At 28.7% G+C, this 12,184-nt stretch overlaps 1 protein-coding gene across 1 annotated transcript; it reads right to left on the bottom strand.

Moving 5' to 3' along the window:
• Window positions 1-987: 987 nt before the first annotated feature.
• On the bottom strand, window positions 988-4,294 carry LOC543899 (uncharacterized). Its single transcript, NM_001247495.3, is given in 7 exon segments — window positions 988-1,208; window positions 1,287-1,373; window positions 1,522-1,640; window positions 1,721-1,959; window positions 2,261-2,317; window positions 2,439-3,064; window positions 3,970-4,294. Coding segments are annotated over 7 exon segments (1,521 nt in total). The 5' UTR covers window positions 4,258-4,294; the 3' UTR covers window positions 988-1,103.
• Between the last annotated feature and the right edge of the window lie 7,890 nt (window positions 4,295-12,184).

Here is a 12,184-nt window from a genome sequence, read left to right as displayed (position 1 = left end):
GGTACAATATTTCTATTTAGATCCAATCTTTTGAAAAAGTACCAAATCTTTTTACCCATTTCATTTTTTTTAGCTCACCCATCAAAAGCTTCTAGAAAACACTTTTTACTTCGATACTTTAACTAGATCAGAAAATTATTTAAATATATTATCATATTTTATATTAATTTTATTTTTTAAATATTTATGTCAATATATGGGTTATCTGAAAATTTATCTATTTTCGTAAAATAATTTTGTGCCTATGATTTCAGCCACATTTTTCTTCTTTTTTTTGTGTCAATTCTTTTAAATTGACTAAAAAACTGGGTCATATAAATTAAACGTATATTTTTGTGTCATATTAGGGATAAATAGTTTCAAAAATCTATGTTTGAGGGTAAAATATGGATTCGAAGCCAAAAGAATAGCAAAATTGAGTTAAAATTCCAAAAGAGTAACCCGAAAAAATTGAATCCATACCTAAGGAAACATGTTTTAGAATTTAGAAATATGTTACTCTTTTGATCTAATTTTTTTAAATCTGTCTCAAAAATAGTAAATTTTTCAATTTTAATATTTATAAAACAAATTTAAAATCACAAAATCTAAAAAAAAAATCTTATTTCATAAATTTCATGCATAATCAAATTGATAAATTAGACTTAGAAATACTTTTTAAATTTCGTGTATATAATTGAGAAGGATGAAGTATAAAAATAGGGATATTTGCACGTGAAACTGGTTAGACGGCCTCCACAAATAATAAATTTGTGTTCACACATCCCTCTAAGAAGACGGCGTTAGGTCCTTTATAACGTCCACCTACCTTCATCAATTCAGGTAAACTTTGTGCTATACAAATTTTATTTAATTACTTTTTTTTTTCATCGGGTGTTATATAAAGTCCGATTAAATTCTGATTGCTCATGGCAATATTAGAGGTCCGACTAACGCCTTTTACCAGAAAAGGATATAAAGAATTTACATACAAGCAGAATCTGTACTATTTGAAAATCCACATTTCTATTGCTGAGTGTATAACAAAAGAAACAGATTTTGCAAGTTACAAACTCAAACATAAACAAGAAAATATACATTATTTCAATGAATCAATCATAAACTTAAGCAACACCACCATTCTCAATAGTTAACTGCCCATCTGCAGATTTCTGTGTTTCAAAATCTTGACCTCCCCACTTGCGCATACGCTCCGTCGTGTCGTTAACCTGTAATTTAAAAACATTATAATTAATACTAGTAACATGTAGGGTGAATTTCATGGTTTTAAAAGTCCAAAACCATACCTCCTTGTTCCAGTTAGTCTTATACAGTATAATCAAGAGTAGAAGAGTCTGCAAAGCTGCCCCTGCTATCATCCCTAACCAAAGTCCCTGTACGACGCGCGTAACATAATTTGAAAGCTGTTAGTGAAGCAATGTGAACGAATTTTATTCACCTGTAAGTCAGTTCTCTTGTTGATTTCGATAATAACTGTTAGTTGAGTGATCATCTGAGAAAGAATATAGAAATATTGGTTACCTTTGTTCCTAATTTTGCTACATAACCAAGAAGATATCCAAGAGGGAGTCCAAAAACATAATAGCAACCAAGATTGATATAAGCTACTAAAGCTTGCCATCCACCTCCAACAGCAACCCCTGCAATCAGGATGAAAAAACACGATAATATTGGTGTTCCGAAGCATTAAAAACACAGAAATGCTGAAGCAAAGGAATACCTGATATAACCGGCTGAACGCTATTAAGGACCATGGTAATCCCTAGAAGGTAAGCAAGATCAGCAACAGCTTCTTGCATCTCCTTGCTGTTTGAAAAGATAATGGCCAGATGATCTCTAGCTACTAGTACAATTACCATGCAGAGTATCCCTATTAGGAGGGACTGAAACACCGTGATGTAGACCGAGTATTTGGTAGCTCTTGGATGTCCTTGCCCCAGTTCATTTGAGACTCGGATGCTGTTGGAAAATCAAATAGTCGTCAACGACAACAGTATACCAAATGTATTCCGACAGAGTGGGTCTGGAGAGGATAAAGTGTACGCAGACCTTACTTCTACCTCTGACTCTGCTCAGAAGGTTAGGTAGTCAATAGACCCTCGACTCAAAACAAAAACAGACTAAAAAGGCGCAATGAGAGTACAAGAGACAATATGTGTAGTAAACAAAACAACACATAGTAACAGAACAGTTGTAGAATACTACCATAGCACTATGACTACTTGTTCTATTAACCATCAAGATATGTTTATATTATTACCTTATGGCAGCATTAATTCCAATGAAAAGCATGCTCTCCCATCCATTGATGTTCATACTGTGTAAAATACGAAATTTAACATGAATCAGAAATGAACTTAAAAATCTCACCAATAGATGCACAACAAAGCTTGACTCGACTCAACGAAGCTTAAATGTATCTATCTATCTGTACTCACCAAATTGAAATGGAGCCAACTGCTATGACGGCGTTGTTAAGATGGCCAACAAGGAGAATAATACTCATCATGTACCAAATCTCAAGGCATAACATAACAGCTGAAGCAATAGAAAGTCTCACGAATGCCCAAATCTCATTGAACGCTGACCACGACAACCCTTTCCACCCATCCTTACACCATCCAACAACGTATGCTAATTGAGCCATCGCAGTAAGCCAATTCGTGAGGTCAAAGGCTATAGCAGCACCATTAGTACCCCATTCAAGTGTATATATAAAGAGCCAGAGGAACAAAGCGTGCACCAGCACAGCTGCGAATCCAATCCCAGCGAGAACATCCACTTTACTCTGAGCTTGAAGAAATTTGGAAGTAGGAAAATTGATAGCAAGTGAAAACAACTGTGGGATGAGTAACATGGTATATCTTCCAGAGAGGTCCGCTATTGCAGTTTCTTGGCCTAGCAACACGAGAAGTGGAGTGGTGAATAAGTAAATGGGCAATAGAAAGACACAAGTAGCTAGCAGGATTATGATGGATCGTTGCATATAAACGCCCAACATGTGAACTTGCCCTGCTCCATATGCCTGGCCACATAGTGTCTCCAATGCACTACCCATTCCCATCTGAAATCAAAGCAAATCACAAGATTATTCAACCATACATGATAGATACTGTTGGGTTTTAAAAGGTGCGACTTTTATGAAAAGTTTAACAACTTTTATGAAAAAATTGTGATTTTTATGAAATGTTGTGATCTTTTCGAAAGATTGTGACTTTTTCAAAGGTTTGTGACCTTTCCGGTAAAGCATGCACAATAAGAACCTTTTCACACTACCCTTTGTTTTCTATATATTGAGGGATTTCCTTTCATTTTAGCTGAACAAATTTTTCTCGACTTGTTCTACTACTATTAAATCTAGCGCTCAAAGTCTACTTTACTGTCGTTGAGTGGTTTGCTGACACCGTGATTTTAGGTACCGATACACCTATGAGTAAGATCGTTCTAATCCTGGAAGGATATATTCCGTTAACCTCAGGTATATGGGGGAATAATATTCTTAAGAGGACATTGTGCACTCAGTGGACTCAATTTTCTTTCTTTGAGAAAAATATTTTTATATTGTTTCTTCTATTTTCTCACCTAGTCTTAATTTTCTAGTTTTGAAAATACTCTTCAAACTTTGTTGTTTATTACCAAGTTCTTCAAAGTTTTGTTTTAAGTATCTTAGAAATACAAGACGAAAACAACATATACAACTATAATTGAATTTCAATTTAGTTTTGTCGGGTACAAATCTTTTGTTCTGTTCACGTAGAATTCATTTTAGTACTTAAATTTGTATTAAATTGAACAAATAGACACATATATGAACATATTTCAGGTAGAATGCCTTGTAGTACTTATATGTCTATTTATTCAATTATATACAAGTTTAAGCGTGCACACAGTTGGAGAACATAAATATCAAATGATTACGTATTATGTGTTTCAAGTAAGATGAGAAGGGAAATTAAAGAGAGAGCTAACCATGAAGCCAAAAGAAAAAGTACTAATAACAGTCTGAGCAATAGAAATAGCAGAGAGCTCAACATTTCCAAGATGTCCAACAAATATATTTGTAAGAGAATTCACTCCATATTGGCAGATTATGTTGAATGCTATAGGACCTCCAATTCTCCACAGTTTCAATGTCTCCACACAGAAAATTGCCCACCATTCCTTTGTACTTTTCGCCGGACGGTAGTCCCCGTCCGCCCCGATAAGGTCGTTGTGTTCGCCGGAGCCGGAGTAGCCATTCAGCAACGGTGTCTCCATTGTGAAGTAAGTAAACACTGCTTCACACTTTAAAATTTCAAATGATCTTCTAGGCTTGCATATCTTTAATATAAGCAACAAAGCTGTATGTTGATTGGTCCACGTCATTGCCACCTAGGATAAGTAAATGGGTCCCATGTATTTTTTATTTTAATTTATTGGGAGCGGGGGGTAATTTTAACGAGTTCTGATCTATTCCTGATGTTAATAATTAGGTTCTAAATTTTATATCTGTATAGGTACAGTTTCTCAAGCTTCGCTACTGATTATAAGATGATATTCAAATCCTTACTAAAAATATTAAAATTTAAATAATCGATCAATTATATCGTTAAAAATAGATCGAAATAGTTTTGTCCAACCCCCATAGTGCATTGAATGATTGTGGTGCGTGCTACTCACCATTCCACAAACTTCAGCCAACTAACATTTTAGGGGAATTCGGATATTGGGACTCACTTATGAACTACAAACATAAATAAAAAAATTATTTAACGTTTTATGTTATGATATTATGAAAAATATATAAATATATAAACGTTAAATTTGAATTTTGTGTTTTTTTAAATATTTTTAATTTATTGCTATAGATTATATTTTTATTTTTTATTGTTGTAATAGTTGGAGTGAGGGAAGAATGGGGAGTGCGCAACCTTTAAAGTCTGTGTCTGGTGAGTAGAAACAATAAAGTGTAAAATTTAATGATATATTGTGTATATTATCCCTCCAGTTTTTTCAATTTGATGTGTACATTTGTTTTGATTAGAGATTAAAAAGAAAAGGTGAAAAATAAACTATTTGATTTTGTTATAAAATTAATTAGTGTGCATGTTCATTATTTTTTTCAGTTTTATATTAGTTGATTATTTATTTTACACGTATATTAAGAAATTATGAACAAAAAATAATTTTACTAATTCACCAATTAAATAACTTTTTGCAATTTTACAAACAAATGTGGGCACTTTTAAAAAGAATTAATTGCAAGCGTAATTTATAAAAAATTTAATTAATATTTTCTTAATTTAATAAGGTGGACAACTAATATGGACAGTTATTTTTTTAGAAAAAATGAACAGAAATCTCACATTTAAGTTCTTTTATTACTATTATATCCTATTAGTTTTATAAATTTCCAAAATTTCTCATTTTCGCGCATCACATTAATGTATCAGCGCATCAGATTAGTATATCTCGGACATCATATTAGTGTATCTCGCGCATCAAATTATGTATCATGTATAAAATGTTCTTCAGATTAGTGTATCATGTATAAAATGTAATGTATCTTATTTAACAATTAATGTATCTCGCGTATCAGATTAATGTATCAATACTTATATTATTGTATCATCTTGAGGGATTTTTGTAATTATAAACTTATAAGGGACAAATGATAAATTTGCCTTAAAAATATGTGATTTCTGTCATTTGTCGTTATTTTTAATAAGATGATCAACTAATACGTGGACGAGAGACTACTACGGATATGGATAATTATCTTCCAAATGTGAATATTCAAATGTACCAAGTTAATTATCATTAATTGTCCTTAGATATATTTTAAGAGACAATTACTAGTAACAATTATATTTTAAAATAGGTATATATCATTAATTGTCATTTTTTTGTTCTATGCTGTATTAAGGTTAAAATTGGAAGTCAAGTTTAGGATCCAATATATGTATTATGTCTTTTTGTAAATATCGTTAATACCTATATATAGCAACATTGGATTTAATTATAATGAAGTAGGTATATTTGAATCAAATTGTACCTACTTAGCGCCTTTTTGGTTAATTTTTTTAAACTCAAATTGTGTGTAAATTTGCAGGATTATCGAATATACAAATCAATATATCCACAGCAAACATAAAATTTAATATGGAACGCAATTATACAAACTATATCTATAACATATAAATATGATTTTTACCTTTTTCTATATCTAAATAAGCAAACAAGGCCCCGCACAATTTTTTAAAATAATTAGCTACCTAAAAAAGAAGTGGCCAAAGCATTAAACGCATTAGTGAGATCGATTTTATGTAAAAAAAAAAAAATCAAAACCTTTTCATTTATTTTAGTTTATGATAGTTATAACTTATAAGCGTATTTCTACACAGTTAAAAATATGAAAAATTTATGTAGAATGTACATTATTTATTATATATATTTAATATTAAAAACATAATTATCTAAAAAAATTAAATAAAATGACATATTTATGTATTTTGCCAAAAACAAACTAGCGTAAATAAGTCTAGACTTTTGAGCCTTGAAGATGAAAACAACATGAGTTTAATATCTTTTGATTAGACATATTTATAGTAAGAATTCATTAAATATATATAAATATTGATTTATAAACCTAGTAACAGAATAACTATGATAATGTAAGGGTAACACTTCACAAGTCACAATTCTACTCCTAGAATTCGAATCGATTTTCATACGTATATCAACTTGGATCGAGTGATATACTATATGTTAAGGTTCATTCCTAAGCATTAGAATTGCTTTGGATGTGAGTTAAAGATCATAATGATCCTTTAGCACAAAGTCAATAGAGAAGTTCTCTAATGATACTTTACTATTTTTAGGTTTATTATTCAAATTATAGATTTGTGACATTATATATGTTAGGTTATGGAGCCTGATTAATATTTGATGTACTGTCATATATTAATATTTACACAGTTTAACCAAAAATACTTTGATTTATTAATATATATATACCCCACCGCCGTGGAAGTTTACTCACGGGGTGTTACCACGAAATATTGGTTTCTCTCTTTCTCTCTCTAGATCTCTCATCTCTTTCTCTCTAAAGTTTTTATGTTCTTTATTTATCAAGTGTGTGGGGATTCGACCCTAACAATATAACGATATAATTTGAATTATTACATTTCTTAAAAAATAGAAAACCATACAACGCAAAACAATATAATTTAATACGATACATTATGAAATAATTTGTAACAATCATTCGAACAAAATACAGTATCTTTTTTCAATAAAAATAATACTTACCACAAGTTAAGCGAAATTCTATTATTATTTTACACATGTAGCATATAAAACAATAAATTAAATACAACTAGTATCTTAAATGAAATAGTAAAATTGACAAGATTAATTCACATTACTGGCAAACAAAATTATTTCCTTAAGAAAAATAAACACGTATCTTGATCAAAATATATTGTATACTCTTTTTTAAGTATATTTCATTGAATATTCAATGAGTTCCTTCGTGGACATTCGATAAAATTGAATATTCAATGATAAAATCTTTAAATTCTATGATTATCCATTTATTTTTTACTTTTATATTTTTATTAAGGAATGATTGAAATATTTTCATCCTTAATAAATATGTTTTTTTAATATATATAAATATATGAATATCAATTGAAAGAAGCTAGGTTACAGCTTGTTGAGGTTAATATGAACTCCCTCTGTTTCAATTTAATTATTTTAATTTTCTTTTAATTAGTTCGTTTAAAAACACATGTATATTTTTTCCTTCCTATCAGTTCTTTCATTTAGATTTTTTTTACACCACATGTTTAAGATTATAAAAATTAAACGATATTTGGTACATTAAACATACTTTTAATTTTAAAAATATAAGATTCAAAAAAGTCTTTTTTAATTTTTTTTAAATTCTATATTAATCCAAAATAAGACAAACAAGACCCGACCCAATTCCAAAAAGGAAAAATTGTATGAAATAACAAATTATTAGTTCAAATTAAATGCTATAGCCATAGTTTCTTTTATTTCTAATTTGCAAGAAACATTCCTTATCTTTTTGTCATCACATTTGTATATCGTAATAATAGATCGAAATATACAAATGCAGGACTCATTGGAATACCAAAATATACAAATGCGGACTTATTTGTATACTAAAATATACAAATAGACCAAAATATACAAATGCAAGACCCATTTATATATCGAAATATACAAATGCATGATCCATTTGTATACCAAAATATACACATGCAGGACCCATTTATATACCAAAATATACAAAGACTCAAATACATATTGTTTTTATGAATATGTATACCGAAATATACAGATTAATAGTCAGAGCAAATATAAAATGTGTTATGGAGCGCAATTATATAAACTATAGCTATAGTATTTGCTAAGCCTAAAATTTACTCAAAATAAAATTACGTATACACTATTCTTTCAAATTTATTAATAAAATTATACTGAATTTGTTATTGATATTGATCATCTTGGGTGGATCATAGTGTATCTCTCTATCTCTTTTCTTTTTGGGTTTTCAATCTTATAGAGGAGTGAAAGTAGGAAGCCCATAAAGAAGGACCAATTCTTCAATATTGGGCCTCCAAAAACTAATAGAATGAAAATGAATTTTAGAATGTGTACATTTTTTAAGAAAGTTATGTTAGACATGAATTAAGAGTAATTTATTAATATTTTCTTTTTGATTTTTTCCAAAAAGAAAATTTTAAGAAAAAACACTAGAAACAGGTAATTCTTTAAAAAATAATTAATATATTTGATTTTGAATTTTCTTTTTTGTTTTGGACCACGGAAGAAGTGCGAGAAATTCGTTTATTTTGGATTAGAATATTTTCTCCGTCCACTATAAATTGCAATATTTTTCATTTTTAGAGTCAAACTGTAAAAAATTTGACTAACATTTTACGATATATTTTTTCATCATATTGATATGTAAAAAGATTTGCAACGTATAGTACTTTTCATATAGTTTTTGAACAATAAAATTTTTTATTTAAAATATCGAATTAATATAATCTAATTTAACTTTTAAAATTAGTCAAATTGACTTTCTACAACATGACATGACAAATAAAGAGGACGAAGAGAGTATTAATTAAGTAATTGAGAAATGCAGGTGCTTTAACATTTTGAATGTTTAAAATTAGATAATTACACAGCTTAAGATAATATTAAATCATGCATAGGTTCTGAATTTAATTCTCATAGTTATCTAAAAAAATGTAGGATATTAATACCTAATACTAACTAATTATAAAGTGATTTCTTTCTAAAATTAAACTTTTAGATAAATTGATCTCATAATATAAGTCAAATTGTTTTGTAATTTTTCTCAAAAGATTTATTAGGATATCAATTATCAAATAGAACTTGAAATGTCAGATATGTTGCTATATATGACATATAATTATTTTTTTAAAACTTTATATAAGTTTTAATGTATATTTATTCATATCTAAATATAAATATCAGTTAAAGTCAAGCTAAAAACTCGTTGACGTGTCATGCATTTCCGGAGAAAAATTATATATAAGTTAAATGGTCATACATACGATAGCATTCAGGTACAATAGTGGTTCAAATGTTCACATCCATTTTTTAATGCACCAAAAAAAAAAATGTATTTATACATGAATCTCAAAATCCCACACCTATTAACTTGTTAAATAAGTGAGTTTTTGTTTTATTTTTATGTTAAGTAATATAAATGAAATACATTTATATATTTGAGACAAAACTATGAGAAAATGATCAGTATTATACAAGTATTAGTAATACGTAAAAGCATTTGAAAGAATTACTAGTTGCAAAATTATTTCGAGTAACTGTTTGTATACATTAGACCTTGTGAGGATATATATTGACAAATGTATTTTTGCACAAGCAGTATCCAAGAACCTTCCTCCACAACTGTGTTAATCTTCTATATAGAAGTGTACCGACTAATTTCGAGTTTTTTAAATATCAAATTAAATTATTTGTGTTAGATTTGTAAATCTATAAATTAAATTAAATTGCTTTCTTTTTCTCAATTTTTATGTAGCACTTTTTCGTTTTTTTGAATGGCAAATAGTTTAAGTTTTTTGGTGAATTTACGTCTTCTTAGTCTCAATTTACGTAGCATTTTTTGTTTTTTCGAGAGGCAAACAGTTTAAGTTTTTTGGTGAATTTACGTCTGGAATCTTCAATATATTTGAAATGAAATTTATATATTTGTAAACTACGTAAAAATTAGCATAAGTCACAATAATTAATAATTCGAAATATTTTTAAAATATATAAAAAACTTATAATCATAAATAAATTAATTTAAGTCTCGAAATTTAAAAATGTCACATAAAATAAAACGGAGAAAACAAAAAAATTGAAATTGAAATTTTCAATCTCAAATTTATACCAGATAAAGTGTTATATATATAAATTTAGTTTAATAACTGATCCTATTAATTGTAACATTTTCTTTACCGTCTAATTCAATCTATTACGTTTGACGATGTTATTTTTATTTTCTTGTACGCTTTTATTTAAACAATTGTAAGTTCAACTTACAATATGCATCCTCACAATTTTGAGTATATAACAATATGCATGCAACCATATACAACTAACATTTTCAATAGCATACCAAAAGTAGCTACGCTAATATGTAATATATAATGGCGGAGTTAAAATTGGATTGAAAATATAAAAATTAGTTTTAATCTCCCTCGAACCCCTCGGTACTATCTGATTCCACATGTACTTACAAGTTACAAGTAGTTTTAGTCTTTCAGCTTATGCCAGTTGATATTTCATATGGTCATTCAATTTTCTAAGTTAAAAATTAATAGATGATTGATTTTTTAAGTGAAATATCAATAGTTGAATGACTTTTGAGTTTTAAAATAAAATTGAGTGACCAAATATCAACTTATCTTCTCTTTCGGGCACAAATTGAAAGACTAAAAATTATTTATAAGTTGAGTGACCATTTGAAATATCATTTTGATATTCTAACCATACTCATTACTTTGGCAAATTTTCTTTCCTTTTTTCAATTACAGAAATTGGTTCTTTTATCATCACGAAGAAAATCAATTTAGTTTTATGTGCGAAGATTTTTCGTCTTCTTTTAATATTTTAAAATTTTTTGGTACATTGTCTTTGTTAATATTATTGTTAATCACCGATACACTTTCTCTAGGCTAAGTTCAAGTTTTAGTGTGCGCTGGCCCCTATTTTCTTGGGTATTGTTTTTTTTTTTTTTTTGGTTTTATTTTTTTCAAATTAGATTTTGTATAAAATTATTTTATGTTATCTTTTATATTTAGGTTAGTCAAAAATATACAGAAACAGAATATAGTTGAAATAAACAGAATACTGTAAATTTGAGTACACAAAAGTCACTGTGTTTTCTTAAGAAAATTAATCCACTCACTGTATCTAAAGTTGCAGATTAATTTTTCACAAGATAACACGGATTAACCTATTAAAGAAGTAGCGGTACCTCAAACTTCAATAACTTCAGCGAACGCAAGAATAGTAACAAGAACACACACAGATCAGTCGATCGACAATCTTGTTTATGAGATAAAATGTATGCAGAGAGGTAACTTCAGCGAACGCAAGAATAGTAACAAGAACACACACAGATCAGTCGATCGACAATCTTGTTTATGAGATAAAATGTATGCAGAGAGGGAAAAAAATTTCAGTGTTTGAAAAAATGAAATAATCTCTTATTTATAGTCATTTTCAGCAAGGAAAGCGTTTGTTCAGACCATTTTGTTTTCAGAGCATTATGTCTTTTGGGAAAAGTAACAACTTTTCAAAAGGAGCAGGTCCGTTCAGATCGTTATTACCGTTAAACACGAATTTCAAATAAATTTTGTTGCGTCAAATTTAGGAATTAATTTATAAGAGAAAGACAATTAACAAAAATTGATTAAATAAATTTTGTCCAAAAATATTATCAATCAAATCATTTGCCAAATTTAAAGTCGAGCGAACACAACGGCGCGAGGGCACCTTCTTCTTAACCCTTTAAAAAACTTAATATAAGGACAACAATTTTCTTTCTTCTACCGATACAAAATAAATGAATTTTCATTTACACTTTGCGAATGACTTTTTCATTTTCCCTGCAAAATTGGTTCTC

Source organism: Solanum lycopersicum, chromosome 3 (assembly GCF_036512215.1).
Source record: "Solanum lycopersicum chromosome 3, SLM_r2.1".
Classification (NCBI taxonomy): Eukaryota; Viridiplantae; Streptophyta; class Magnoliopsida; order Solanales; family Solanaceae; genus Solanum; species Solanum lycopersicum.
This window is presented reverse-complemented; position numbering and strand designations above follow the sequence as displayed.